This window comes from Numida meleagris, chromosome 19 (genome assembly GCF_002078875.1).
Source record: "Numida meleagris isolate 19003 breed g44 Domestic line chromosome 19, NumMel1.0, whole genome shotgun sequence".
NCBI lineage: Eukaryota > Metazoa > Chordata > Aves > Galliformes > Numididae > Numida > Numida meleagris.
In genome coordinates, this window is record NC_034427.1 from 691,633 (window position 1) to 706,548 (window position 14,916).

Sequence of the window (14,916 nt, forward strand, 5' to 3'; positions counted from 1 at the left end):
GCTCTGCCCGGTGACGAACAGCGACGACGCGCGAGGACCCGCGCTGATGTGCGCGGGCGGAGCGAGCACGAGTCCCCGGGCCGCTCCGAGCCCCGCAGGTTTTCTTGCACCTGCAAGAACTTCGCTTTTCCTGGGCGTTTATTCATTCGTCTGAAAAACCGAATTACGACCTGCTTTTCTAAAGCATGAGGCCCTTAGGTGGAGATTCATTGCAAGCCTTTTTTGGCACCTCCGAGCGTTTTACGAGGCTTCTGTGGGAACGCTTAATATCTCAGTAAGAGAAAGCAGCGGCCCAGCTCCTCCTGTGGAGGGGTGCTGTCCGAGCGCAGGGGGTGATGACGGCGATTACCGGGGCGCCGTGGCTGCTCTCGGGGCTCCACCTGCGCCAGGAGCCCCTGGGCACCCCGCGGGGCGAGGGCTGCGGGATGAGCCCGCTGCGCCTTCGGGGAATGGCAAAGCCCTGGGAGCCCTCAGCACGGCCCCAGCACCGCTCCGCTGCAGGAGCACGCCGGGCTCGCCGGCCCTCGGAGCGTTCGTGCCGAGAGAAAGGCAAGGAACTTTTATCACTGAGTCAGGTGAATTAAACGTTCACATATATTTGCTGAAAAAATTTATATACATCTGTAGCAAGGCTCTGCCAAGTCTGAAAGATAAGCATCATCTAGTCACTAAATTAAAAAAATAAAAATCTGACCTTTAAATCTTTTTCTTTTTATCCATGTCCAAGAGCACAGACCGTTTATTTTGTTAGCACATTTGGTGGAGGATGTATGTTCGTGTGAGTATCCATGAAAACCGGCGAAAATTTGGCATTTCTTTTGGATAGGATGGAAAATTATAAGAAGCCACTTAATGCCTTACAGTCTAAGTAATCCACAGAGTATATCGGGTTGCAAAAGGGTCACAAAGTAGCAGTCAAAGAGAAGCCTAAACACCCAGAGACTTAGCATACACGTCTGATAATAAGAACAAGGTATAGAGCATGCCAGCTAATTAAATAAATGCCACTTAAAACCCTGTTCCTTATGAGTGTAACCCTGGAAAAACCATCCCGTACGAGAAATGGACTCTGAAGAGATGTCTATATCCAGTCACAGTAAGGCTTTGAAGATATATGAAGTTTTATAGCATTTGTATTTAAGGATTTAGGGCAAGTACATGTTCTTCTACTGAATAAAAAGAAAGTTAGTACTTAAAAGGTTCAAAAATATATCAATCGTGATTTTTTTTTTTACATAAATAAATTATATCGATTTTGGATTTAACAGCTGAGAAAACCCTTTCTGCTTCCACTGGAGGCAAAACTGAACAAAATGTTAGTTAAATAGAGATAGCAGCATTTCTAAGAAATCTGTCGATAGCGATACAGTATCTATGCTACGAGGAAGTTATTAAATAGAAGACATTTAATTATGGGGGTTGGGGGGGTTGCATCGTGATTGGTTACAGACTTTAAAAAAATCATCCAATCCAGTAATCTGGGAATACGTTCCGTTAAAGTACGAAGCAAATGCTTTTCAGCTCGTGGGTAACAGACTTCTTTGAGATGCTAATTTCAACATGTACACCATTTATAATTCCAAATGTATAAAAGACAATGACAAAAAAAGCATCATAAATAAATAATGCAAACCGAAATAGTTATGCCAAAACATTTGGACCATCTGATAAATTAGCAAAACTGTAACAGAAAATAAGTAAAAAATACAGTAAATTGTGACGACCAAATGTGTGACTGATGACTAGCACGCTCCCAACGCCCTCCACAGCCGTCGCACCACTGCGCGTTTACTTCAAGTCTCAAACTATGAGCTGCAAATAAGAACAAGCCCAAGTGAAAGGAAAACGAAAGGAGGAGTGAAGGGAAGGAGAAACGGAGGAGTTGCCTGTGGAGGTGTCTCAACACACAGAGTTTCGGGCACTGATTGCATTAAAACCTGTCCATTTAAAACGCGTATGTCAAAATCATTTGCTGATGGGGGGGAGGGGGGGGGACTCGGAAATACTGTTCAACAGCACGTAGAGGAATGGAAAGAAGAAGCAAACGTGATCTCTTCACAGTCTACCACTAGAAAAGAACAAACTCAAGCTTTGGAGACCCCGCTGTCCTTCTGCGAGGACCCTCAGAGCAGCACAGCCGGCCCACGGCCTCCCCCTGCTCTGACAGCACGCCGCGTCTGGGCACGGGCCCCAACGTACAGCAACTCAAAAAGCCTCAGTGTTCATAAAAGAGCATTAAAATCAGCGTGGCCTGTTCGTGGCTTGAAAAAATAACATTACAGCACTCCTAATGCCATAGACGAGGACTAACGCCGTAGATGAGAACGGAATTCTAGCAGGGCGATGGGGGAACCGGTAGCGATGGGCACAGGAATCCCAAAAAGTCATGCAAGATGTGCAAAACGTTTTCAGCTCGGGCTGAAAAGCTCTCATAACTATCGAGGAAAGGGCAACTAAAACTCCACTTAACATAAAACCAAACTTTGGTTTGAAAAAATACAAAAGAACGCCTTGGTAATATTTTCACTGACTGTCGTTTGTTTCCAAACCTTTGAGGTGGGGGTGATAGAGAAATTATACCACTACCAGTTATGTCTCTGTTTCAAAGAAATGAATATATGCATTTTCAATCATTAGGTATATACTTCTGTCTATACTACTATTCTAGTAACCATGATAAAATAGGGAAATACTTCAAATCAAAAATACACATCAGCACTTACTATAGCTGTGCTTTTTACCCCCAAATACAGGCTTTGTCACTCAGTGTCACTGGAGAAAGAAACACCCTTGTCTGTGTGTAGACCAAGAGGTAAGAACTCTGCTTTTGCTCTCTTTTTGCTTCCTTTTCTTGTCAAATGTGTGAGCGGTTTGGGGGGTGACCAAGAACTGGATTTGCTCTTGTCGGCCGGGATGAACGACTGGAAAACAGAACGAGAATTCTGTGCCTCCCACACTAGCTAGACAACACTGTTTATCTAATAAAGTGGCAAGACCCTGCAACTATTAACATAGAATATGTCACCATAGTTTTCTGACAGGGAGTTAGGTAGATAATATTACTCATGGAAACACAGGTTTATGAAGGTGGAGTGGGGGCAGGAGGGTAAGTAACAAATAGGTATGGGATAAGAAACTTACAAGCCACAATCTTTTTTCAATGAAACAAAAGTTCTAATTGGTATCATTAACTTCTTTGACCTCCTCCTCTGCTGGTACATCCTGCTCTTTCTCTGCTGGCAAAGGCGGTGTTTGCTCTGTACAGTTTTGACCGTTTGCAGCTTCTTTTTCAGGCAGCGAGACAGTTTCTGGTTCCAGGTTTGCTGCGTCCCCTTTTGCTTTCTTTCTCTTCCGCTTCTGGCTCTCCAGGTTGGCGGCCTCCGTGTGCCTGGCCTGCTGCATGCCTGGCAGCGCCATGCCAATGCCAGGGGAGAGAAACATTGACGGATAGATCAGTCCGGGTGACATCCCTGGGATAAGAAATGGGTTAAAAGCTACAGGACTACTGGTAGTTATTGCAGATTCTGTCTGATTAGAAAACGAACTAGGACCGGGCTTATCTTCAGAAAGAGTTTCTTTTTTCACATCCTGGCTGCTCTGTTTATCCTCAGTAGCTTTTTCTGCGTTTGATGTACCACTTTTTGTTGTGCTTGTTAAGGAAGTTGGAGCAGTCGCAGTACAAGTAGTTGCCATGGGTGGGTTGAGAAGCCCTCCAACACCGAACATTTGCGGTACGGTGGCCATGCCTGGCAGCATCATAGGCAACATGCTCAGGGTGCTCTTCACGTCCTCGCCAGCGGGCACCGCTGCAAATCCCGCAGGAAAGCCGACCAGCCCAGTCAGGGGGATCCCTTGCATGTTTCTCATGTTCTGAAGTCCCACTAGATCCATTCCGGCAATCAGTCCGTTCATGAACAATGGTCCCATTCCGGAAGAAGAATCAGCTACAACGCCGGGGCCTTTGATGAGCTCGCTTCTGGGCCGCCTCCCCCTGCGGCGTGGCCCCACGTCACGCAGCACCGGCTCAGTTAGCACTCGGTTGAATTTGCTTTCTGGGAGGTAACCCTGAGAATGAAGCACACACAACAGAAAATGCCTCGTTACTGCATCAGAGAAAATCTGGCTTTTCCGTACTCGCGTCTGCATCCCAGATGGTGTCAGCACAGAAACATTTGCTTACATGATTCTGGATATGGAATTTGAGAGGTACGCACAACTTTTCCCCAAGGGATGCTGCCAAGTGCAGAACATCCTCACTGTGCCCTGGCACAACGCTGCAGTGACAAAGCGCGCGGGGGGCAGGGAGGCAGCAGGGACAGCAGCCTTTGGCTCCCCCAAGCCCCCGCCAGCTGCTCCTGAGGACTGGAACCCTTCCTAGCACAAGGAGCGCTGGGGCAACTCCGTGTCAGAGGATTAAAGTTCGCTCCCATCCCAGCTTTAGTCCTGGCTTCAGCAACAGCCAGATATTAGCTCTAAGGGCCAAATTTTCAGTGCTCTGCTGGACAGTAGAGCTGCAGGAGATGGCACAAAGACAGCGGGTGTGCTGCTGAGCTCCATGAGCATTCACTGTAGGAACAGAGCCCAGCAACTGCAGTGAGGGAGAAGACAGCCCACCTACATGGAGCAGTGCAGGGAGACCCACAGCACAGCTTAAGACTCCATTTTTCAGCGTTCTCATCACAAATATTTGAATGTTTCCTTTTGTGCCTCCCTCAAGCTTCAAAGACTTTTGTGCCTTTGAGCAATTTCCAATAATAGATTTGCACGTGAACTGTACTTTCCATTGACACCTGAAGTGCAGAACAAACTGTTGGGGAAGTTTTCTCAGCCCAGCTGCTGCCTCAGAAGGGATGAGCACACGCTGCTGCGTGTGGAAATCTGCACAGAAGCCCAGGCAGCCTGGGCACGGCAGGGCAGCCTGCCCGACACCCAGCCCCGGTGCCCCGATAGAGACCATCCCTCTGCATGCATGCATGCAGCCAGGTGGATGGGGCTGCTGAGCGCTGCAGGCTGGTACACAGCTCTCCCTCTGGCAAAGTGGGGGTGCCTAGGGGCACCAAGTGGGGCCTCCGAGAGCAGCCTAGGGGGATGCATGCGGTTGCTGCCCCTCACCAGGGCAGGGACCGGTGGGTGAGTGCGTTGATAGGGCCCTGCTCCCCACTGCCCCTGCCCTGCCACTGCCTGAGCCCTCGGGCCCCTGAGCTGCACACCCGGTAGCAGGCTCAGGCTGGCATGCACAGAGCTTGCAGGAGCGGATAAAAAGGCTTGGCCCAGGGAACTGCTGGAAAATGTGACCCACGAGAAAGCACTGCGTGCAGCCCCTGCCCTGCGCACAGGTGGATGACTGCTCCTGACTTGCTCCTGCTGCCCAAGCTGACTCCCAGCCTCCCAGGCCTTCCAGGAAGGTTCTGCAGTGGGCACCCTGTCCTCCATGCCCCGTCCCAGGGGCTCCAAGCACCTACTCTCCTGCTAGGCCATGATGCAGAGCCGTGGCTGTGCCCAACCTTCCTGTGCTGCGTGGCCCGACCGGCCCTCTGGCTGTGCCCTCCCCGAGAAGCCCTGCCCTGCAGCTCATGGGGCCTCACTGCAGAAAGGTGGTGGGGATGGGGAGGAGGAAGAAAAGATGACATGATACAGATTTCTCCAAAAGCTCTAACTTACTGAAAGCTTAACAATGTCAGCCCAGTCAGCTGCAACAGCATACTCCAAGTTTGCATCAAGCCACCTTGGCAATTCCTTCAATGCTGGTGCCGTGGCTCCCCCTAACTATAAAACACAGCAGAAGGATGACCTCTATTGCAGAAAGAGTTATGCAAAATAACACAAGAAATATGATTAAACGTCTAGGCAAACACACATTTTAGGAGCATCCGCCAGCCTCTGAAGGGGATGGTTGCTACACACCTGAGAGGCTCATGCAGGAGGTGGCCGAGAAAACAGAGGCCATCCTGGTCCTGTCCAAGCAGAGGGAGGACACCCTGAGGCTGAGGTGCTGTTTAAGGTGCAGCTGGGAGCTGAGGCCAAGGTTCTCTGCTCACGGCTGCGGGCCAGTCCCTCCACCCGTGCTGTGAAGGGGATGACAGCATGTCCTCTGGCTCACCGTCTGGGGCTGCGGTTTGGCTGGGGCAGAGGCTCTTCCCTTGCTATGCCACTTGGCAGGACTCTGTACAGGACTGCTGCTTCCAGACACGCAGCTCAGGGAGCAGAGGGCCAGCCCCTGTGCCCTACCCCACCGCCCAGCTCTGCCCTCCCTGCCCACGAGTGTGCCATGGGATGGGAACAGAGCATTTGTAACAGACACACTCAGAACTGGAGGAACCCACCCAACTCACCCAGGTCTCCAGCAGCCATCGTGAGTGTAACACGGAAACACAGGTGTGGCTGAATCAGACTCTTTCTACCCCACCACTCTGCTTTGGGTTTAGAGGTGATTACGGCCACGTCACCTCACGAAGCCCTGAGTGTGTTTAACAGCTAAATTTAGGTGGAAAGTTTCCTGTCTCATTCAGAGAGGACGATATCAGTGCACAAGAGGCGGGTACCTCCATGTTCCCAACTCATGTCACTAGCTGCTCAGTACGCACATCTCAGTAAGAGAAAGCACTGCAAGCCCTCCATTCCCGCATGCCCCTCACTCTGCAGGGTGTCAGTGCGCTCTTGCTGCACCTCGTAAGGAGGAACAAAACAGAGACATTTGCAACACATGAGAATATTACAAGTTTTGGAAAATTGCAGTGAGTTCAAAGGTAACAATCAGATCCAGAACAGGAAATGGCAGCCAGGGCTACGCTGACAGCAGCTCTCACACCAAAGGCTGTTCCTGTGCTGCTGTGGGGCCAGTGTACAGCAGCAGCGGCAAGCACCCAGCCCTTCCTGCTGCAGCCAGTCACGTGTAGGTGTCTCCTCTGTCACACATGCGTCACAGAATATCATACACCGAGCGTGTGTTCCAGACTTTAGCCCCATCAACGTGGTTCCCTGGATTAAGATGTATCCCTGGCCAGATCAGGTTCTGCTAAGTGCTTCAGGACAGTGAGGGCAGAGCACAGAATAGACCTTTGCTTACCCTCCGTCCGGTACCCTTATGTACCACCGGCACCCGCTCCTCGCCCGTGAGTGCACTAATGTCCAATTTGCTGGGGTCCTTGCAGCGCTGCCTCCTCTGCTTGGGCTTGTCTGAAAAATTCTGGAGTGCAAACAACACAACATTAATGACAGCGGACAGCTTAATGAGCCTGGCTGGCTAGCAGCCCTGCGGGAGGACGACACAGATGAGCACGCCAGGGACAGGGATGTCCCCGCAGCCCTGGGCAGAAGCACTGCAAGCAGCACACACCAGCCTCTGCCACAGGGCCCATTTTCAAATGAGTATTAATTGCTGTAGGTACAAAGGGACTTCCAGTGTGCCCCACTGACTGGCTGCGGCACCACCTTCTGGCTCCCACCAACCTGCTCCGCACTCCTACACATGCATCTGTAAGGAGGGTGCCCTGTTTCTCTGCAGCTCAGCCATACTTAGTTCTGCTGTATTTCAGCCGTTCCCACTGCACAGCTGCTGCACTCTGTTTGGGTTCCCAGCCCTTCAGGACTGCAGGGCAGTTACAGCTGAGTTGTTGCACACCCATTGTACACTTGCACACCAAGCCCCAGGACACCCGTTAATGTGCAGGCATGTATATAGCACTGTAACAAACTACTGCAGGCCCTGAGTCCCAGGAGTCAATTAAAAAGCCTTGAGCCTGGTCTGGCCTTTGAGAAATCAATGGAGCTGCTCCAGGACCCCAAAGCAGCTTTCTAACCAATCTCTCAGAGAGAGGACACCTGCCTCGAGGCAGGGAACCCGCAGTGCTGACAGGAAGCTTGCTGGTAGCAGCAGGTCACTGGTGTGGCAGATGTGTGAGCTCCGTAAGCCCCCCGAGAAGGCCAGGGCAATGGGAAGTGGTGGAAAAGAAGCTCCACTGCTGCTCCACCAACGGACTGCTTCCTGCCATGCTCCTGGTCTAGGGAACAGACCTTTGTGTGTCTCTGGGTCTTAAAAAGCAAGGGCCCTGCTGCTCAAGCACACACTGGGCTCCTCAGCTCTCAGGAGCCCCACACCCTGCCCAGCTCGCCCCTCCTCCATGCTCCTGCACACTGGCTCTGGGGAACCCCTGCCTCAGGCACACACAGTCTTCTGTGACCAAGAAGCAGTCTATTATGCACAACATCACATTTCTTCCTGCTCTGCTCTGTAGCCTGAGCTCTGCCTACCACATTGTCCCAGAGGCTAAACAGGCTGAAATCTGAGGAGCAGACCACTCTGTGAAACCCAGAGACAGATGGATGTCTAGGAAACTGCAAGAAGAATCAGACAGGCCTCACGTTCTGGTCAGTGCCACTGTGCTCTGACTGTGCCTGTGGACGTGTGCCCGCAGCACAGTGCTTCTGAAAGGGAGCAGTGAAAGGGAGCTCGTGGGCTTTGAGCATCCCAAACGCCTCTTCCCATTTATTTCCTTATCCCTGCCACTTCTGGAAGACATTGGACTATAGACTCACGCTGCACATCTCTGATGCCCAGGACTGGAGCTGCAAAACGGACCTTGGGGCACGGGCATGCAGCTCAGCAGGTGGGTTCTGCGACTCCACAGGGAACCATGCCCACCCCCAAAAGCGTGACCCAGGCCTGGCAAACATTGCCATCTGTGGCACAGGGAAAGATGCTACACTTCGAGATACTTCACGAAGGCTTGAACTCAAGAGCAACCACACTACAACTAACACTAAAGGCAGCACATAAGGCAGACACAGAAACACACACATGCCACCAAAGGCCACCCTTACTGTGCCGAAGCCGGGAACGTCGAGCGTGTAGTCGGACTGCTGACGGAGCCAGTCGAGAAGACTCTTGTTGGGGACAGCCTTCTCGGCCTGGCCGCCTGCAGCTGGGACTGGCTGCGGAGCTGAGGTAGCAGCTGCCGGCCCATCTGGGAGGGGGCTGTTCTGGGGTGGCTGCAGCTGATCGTCCTGAACATCCTGGAGTGAAGGGAGGAGCAGGGGCAACCCATCAGCAGCATGTGGTGATGCATCTGCCCCCACACAGCTCCCAAAGCAGCTCAACTGCCACCACAGCATAGGCTGGCTTCTTCATCCCCATACTCCCTGCACCTGCTCCTTGACCCACCCCCTCTACAATGCATTCTGCTTCCACTCAGCCCCAGTGCTGCACGGAGTGCAGAGAGCTGGGAGATGCTTCTGCATCTCACTCACTCACACTCTCATGACCAGGAGAGCCACTTCCCCAACAGATCACTACTACACATGGCCTGAGGGGACTGCTCTGGCTTCCAGTCACCATTCCTTGAGTGGATCCCAGGGCAGAAGCCTTTTGGCAGCTTAAATGCAGTCATAGACTTTTTCTCATGTTCTCTAACCCCATACACTCCCCATCTGGAAAAACTGCTTGTGATAATGCTTATCAGGACTCAAACACTCCAAACATTGCTGCAAGACAGAGAGAGTACTTTGCTTCCTTCCTGGATGCTGCTGCCTACTCCAGCAAAGCCATCTATTCCGGAGGAGCCCCACCAGGCCAACAGGAGGAGAGCTTGTATAGGGGAGCTGGCCCATGAGACAAACTGTGCTGACTGCACGAGGGCCACATGAAAGAAGGGAGCATCAGCTCACCTGCAGCCTGGTTGGAAGAGGTCTCTCCTTCAGGAAGATGAGGTCCATCCCTTCTACATTTTTTCTCCTGCCCCGTCTCCTTCTCATGGCAGCATCGTCTCTTCGGAGGCTGCCATTTACAATTTGTCCTGTGACAGGATGGATTAACCCTGCCTGCAGAATGCCAGACAAGTCCATGCCCAGGGAGCCCTGGAGGGTGTTGACAGTCCCCAGTTTGGGCATGTTCGTGTTCAGAGGGAAAGGAGAGGAGTTCCCTGGGGACCCATCAGAGGCTCTGGACAGGTCCACAGCTGTGTCGCGCCAGCCATTCAGCACGATGGGAGGATGAACATGGGCTGCAGCCAACTGCTCCAAACTCCTCTGCTTGGCGTCCCTCTCCATCTCAAATTCATATAGCCTCCTGTGTTTCCGCTCATCTTTTGCAAAGGCAGGGCTCAGGAAGCCTTCCTGTGTGGATCAGAGGCACAGATTGGGTTATGGCTGCTGGTGCAGTGCCACGGATCACAGCACTTCAAACCAACACACAGAGCTAGCAGTCAGGCTGCTCTGCTCCTCTGCAGGTCACCCTTTCCACAAGCACACCACACCTCACCCTGTGAGCGAGTGGTGCCATGGTATCCTCGGGCCAACACTGACTCCCATGTGCTTCATCCACTGCTGAGGGAGAGGTGGAGTCCCAGGTCAGCAGCTTTTGGCTCTGTGCCATGTCCATCAGTGAGAGATGAGAGATTGACAGGGCAGTGCCCTCTCCTGCACTTCTTCCTTTGGGACAGCGGGGCAGCTGGGGGCTGGGAGCTCACCAGGAGCCCTCACCAGAGGGACCGAGCAGCCCAAGCTGCACGTTATGCACCACAAATGGCACCAAGTGGCAGTGAAACTCCTGCCCGGAGCAGGAAGCTACTGAGCACATGGGGAAACGCTTCACCCCAGGGTCCTACACCTGTCCCCACCCAAGGGTCCCCCTCACCTTTTGTACCTGTGAGATTAACACTCCATTGTTAAAGCTGGGATCGGGGGCTTCTGACTCAGCAAAGCTGTTCCTGCTGCCAGCATTGCTGGCTACGGCTGGCGCTGCCAGCAGGCTCTGGGTCTCAAACTGCTGGCTGGAGGATGGCCACTTGCCCTTCAGGATGGCATGGCAGATGTTGTCAATGCGGTTGATGATCACACGATCCTGCAAACAGGATTGGACTATGGGAGGCTGGGACTCGAATGATTTTAACTCATGTATGCCAACTCAGGATTAAAGATAAACCCAACTCTTGTGCCCCAGCTCAGCAGCAAACTGCTGGGGGGCAGCTACAGCCATGGCCTGGTGAGAGCACCAAGCACAGCGTCCATGGGGAGCCACGTGTGGAGGAGCAGGAGGAGGCAGAGCTGGGGCTGAGCCACTGCCTGTCAGGTCAAGGCAGTAACATCCACAATAGAAAGTGTGCTTCTTCAACTCACCTTAGGCCACTCAGAGAAGGAGTAAAGTGTCTTTTCCTGCAGCAGCTGGGCGATGGTTGGTGCCCGGGCATCCTGCAGGTCATTGATCTCCCCAGGCAGGACAGAAGTCGAACTCTTGCTCTCTTCCTCCAAGTACTTCTCTGGGCCATCTGAGAAAGCAACAGAACAGAGCCCACCATTACCCTCCCTCCATTACCCCTCAGGGTGGCAGCACTCCTTCTCCCCTTTCCACCCTGGTGCCCAGCAGGTCCTCCACAGATCCCACTCCCCAACCTACCAACAAGAAACACAGCAGCCCTGGGCCAGGAGCAGACAGCCCGCACTGGTCAGAAGCAGGCGGCTGAGCACCGCCCCGAGCTCAGTTCTGGGCTTTTATTACAGTGGCCCCATACCTTCCCCAGTGACACAGCTGGAGACCTGAGTGGGCAGGGAGGAGGGCAGGAGCCTTACAGAAGGAGCTGCTCACCAGAGAGTGCTCTGGGCCAGGAAGGGAAAGGCGTGGGCAACCCATGGCTATACCCGGGGCAGAAGAGCTGCTGGGGTCCTGGCAAGCCGTACTAGCAACCAGCCACCAACTCCTTGCTCCTTGATCACATCAGCCAGAGGGGCCCAGTTCCTGCAGAGGGGGGTAGCTGCTCCGGGAGGCTAGGCAGCCCTGCAGCTCTGGCTCAGCACTGCTGAGGGACAGCAGGTCCCTCCCATCCCAGCTGGAGGGGAAGAGGGGACTGTCAGCCAGCGGGAGCTCTCAGACTGTACCTTGACTCTGGCTGCTGCCAGTTTTCTCCTCCTCATCTCTGATCTCACACTCTTCTTGCTTCACCCCTGGGGGCTCAGGGTGTAGGGTCTCCCTGGAGCCTGCCTGCCCTTGGGCCTCTTGGCCCCAGGCTTCCCCCCCAGCACGGAGCGGCTCTGCCCCTGGGGCCCCCAGAGGAGGGGGAGGCAGGCTGAAAGCCTGGCTCTGAGACTGGCCTGGCGAGTGCTGCAGGGTGCTCTCCTCATCCAGGCCATGGTCCTCCCTGCCTTCCAGCTCAGGCTCCGCAGGCCCTTCGACCGTCCCCAGCCCCAGGGACCCTCTCTCACTGTTCACGTCTTCAGGACAAGAGTCCTCAGGTGTGTGGAGGCCAGGGCTCTGCTCCTTGCCCCCCAGTTCATTAGCCTCAGCGTTAGAACTGGTCCTGGCCCTTGGAGCACTCAAGCCTTCTGCAACATCTGCTGCTACCTCCGAGTTATCATCATCCTCTTCCTCCTCATCTTCCTCACTGTGGCTCTGACTTGGAACTGCTTTTGCCTCCATTCCTTTCTCCTGCAGCAGATTAATGAACCTCTGCTCAGGAGGAACCTTCATGTCATAGTCGTGAAGACTGGGACTGTACAGTCCCACACTTATCACCCCTTCCACGGCATGGTGCTCAGGCAGCACTGGCACAGGGCTGCCGAGGTCTCTCTTCTGCTGCAAGGCCTCGCAGAGCTCTGCTGGGACGCTCTGTGAAGGGTCACTTTCGGGAGTAGAAGGTGAAGGCTCTGCTTCTTCATTCTGACAGTCCATTTGGTCACAGCCCACCTGCAAACCCTCCAGGAAGGAAGCCTCTCTCATGGCCTCTGCCTCACAGCTGGACGGATCCTCGTCCCCCTCTAGCTTGCCCTCGGACAGTTTAGCAATGCTGCTTCCAATATCTGTGCAACTCGGGCTGTCTCGGGCGAGGGAGCTCTGCTCACTGTTGCAGGCCTTCTCATCATACATCATGCACATCAGCGAGTCTGGCAGCGAGCTCTCATCATAGTTACTGGAAATAATGTCCCGGACTTTAGACATGAATGTTTCACAGTTTGCATCCAGCGGGCTGCCCCCAGCCTGAGACATGGTGCTTTCGATGTTTTCCAGCTTGATCTGACTCTCAGACTCAGTCTCCAGGGATTCACAAGTCCGGTCCACCTGGCCATACAGAGGGGAACTGTAGAATTTGGAGTTAGTCTGGTAAAGGCAGCACAGGGTTTCTGAGCCTGGGATCCCTGTTCTTTTATGCTGGGCATAGTTCCTGTACGCATCTAAAAAAGACAGCTGCGGGTCATTCATGATGTAGTAGTCTGTACGATTCAGGCCGTGCTTGGCGGTGCCAATCAGCAGGTCCCGGTCGTGTTTGCCACACTCCCACCACACCGGCAGGTAGAGGCTCGGCCGGCACAGCTTGAGCCGCTCGTGGAGCTGTGGACACTTGAGCACCTGCTCGCGCACCTTCCGCAGCAGCTCAATACGGTACAGGGTTCTGGCAGCGCGCTCCTCTGTGATGGGCTCCACGTAGATATCGGGGTCCGGTGGACCTACAACAGGGACAGAAGAGCCAAGGCCCTATTAGACAGACTGATGAGGGCTGCACAGAGGCAGAGAGAAGCTGGATGAGTTTTCTGCTGCTCAGACTGCAGGTGAGGTGGGGGCAGCGCTTGAAGCTGCCACTGAGATTGAGTTTCCCAGTGCCACCACCTTCCACTCATTTGTCATCAAATGCTCACACTGGAGTACACTTTCTTGAGTTGATCAGCTGGGCCAAGAGCAGCACTCGGCTGCAGAAGGTTCAGCGCTTTGCCTGAGCTCTGCCCATCAGAGCCAGCAGTGCTAGAGCTGTTGGGAACTGCCATCAGAGCAGCTCCCTGAGGTGTGAGCCTGGGGCAGCCCTTCAGCAGCTTTCAGAGGAGTCCTTCAACTCATGCAAGCTCTTTTGATGAGGAACACCTACACATCCATACCTAAGGCATTAACACACATCTCTAAGGAAATCTGCATAAGATTCCTGGCAGGTTAGAGATGAGATCCTTCTGGCTCCTGTTTGAAGCAAATCACTTTGTGCTTAAGTAGCAACCAGACAGCTTTTCATCTGCCATGTCCTGTGTGGGCCAGCGTGCTGGGGGTCTGCTGGACGCTCCCAGAAAGCAGATGCCCGGTGTGTTGACCAGGCTTCCCAAGACTCCCGTGCTACCTTCAGACACCCTCTGCCCTGCAGGAGAGCTCCACAGACAGCTGGGCAGCAGTGCGGGCATAAGACAGACTCTGTACAGCACCAGCAGAGGGGTGCTTAGGCAGAAAGCAGCAACATATACTGCACAAACAAACCCCAGCTTCAGTGTGGAGGAGGTGTGAACTGCTGATTTTCTGCTTCTCTTCCCTCACATCTAAAGATCATCTGCCTTGGATAAAATTAGTTGAGATTTCATTGTGTGAGAACAGGGGCTGAAGCCTGTGCAGCAGTCCTGCTTTTCTGTTGCATCAGAGAGCCAGCCAAAAATGCAGGTGTCTTCTGCAAGCCCATAGCCTGGCCGGTGTCTTGCTGCCTCCTGCTCTCCCTGAAACTCCTCCCTTGCTCTCCCTCCATGAGAGCATTTCTGGCCCACAACTACATGGATCTCCCACAAAGGCCAAGCAATTTTCACTTACCATCTTCTTTCCACAGTGGGAGACCACAGACATTCTTGCACATGGCCACAAAGCTGTAGAAGTACTTCTCTAAGCTCTCATCTGTTTTCTTCTCCAAACGAGAGATGGCTCGGAACTGGGTCCAATCAAAGGTCTTTTTCTCCTGGTCATAGATGACCCCAAAGGAAGAGACAGTGCGGTAAAAATCTGCCTGCTCCCTCCTTGTCCACCTGTGGGGCAGAGAAGGAGACACATGAGCACCAGTGACACACGCACTGGTGCCAGCATGGACAAGACAGCAGGCAGAGAGCCTTGCAGTGGTTATCAGTTACTGCCCACTAGTTCTAGGGGAGCTGCAGGAGGAGCACCATCACCCGAGGCCCTAAGGTGCACAGCGA

At 53.3% G+C, this 14,916-nt stretch overlaps 1 protein-coding gene across 8 annotated transcripts in view; it reads right to left on the reverse strand.

Moving 5' to 3' along the window:
* CHD6 (chromodomain helicase DNA binding protein 6) overlaps nt 577-14,916 on the reverse strand; it is a 58,238-nt gene continuing 43,898 nt past the window's right edge. For 5 of the 8 annotated variants that reach the window (XM_021416967.1, XM_021416965.1, XM_021416964.1 and 2 more), the window contains 9 exons: nt 14,540-14,748; nt 11,869-13,431; nt 11,113-11,261; nt 10,631-10,837; nt 9,664-10,110; nt 8,821-9,012; nt 7,067-7,186; nt 5,662-5,766; nt 577-4,065 (listed from right to left, as the gene is read on the reverse strand). In XM_021416967.1, coding sequence (XP_021272642.1) covers nt 3,175-4,065; nt 5,662-5,766; nt 7,067-7,186; nt 8,821-9,012; nt 9,664-10,110; nt 10,631-10,837; nt 11,113-11,261; nt 11,869-13,431; nt 14,540-14,748 — 3,883 coding nt within the window. In that variant the 3' untranslated portion in view covers nt 577-3,174. The remainder of the gene's footprint in view (nt 4,066-5,661; nt 5,767-7,066; nt 7,187-8,820; nt 9,013-9,663; nt 10,111-10,630; nt 10,838-11,112; nt 11,262-11,868; nt 13,432-14,539; nt 14,749-14,916) is intronic. The other 3 variants (XM_021416968.1, XM_021416966.1, XM_021416962.1) reach the window with 2 other exon arrangements.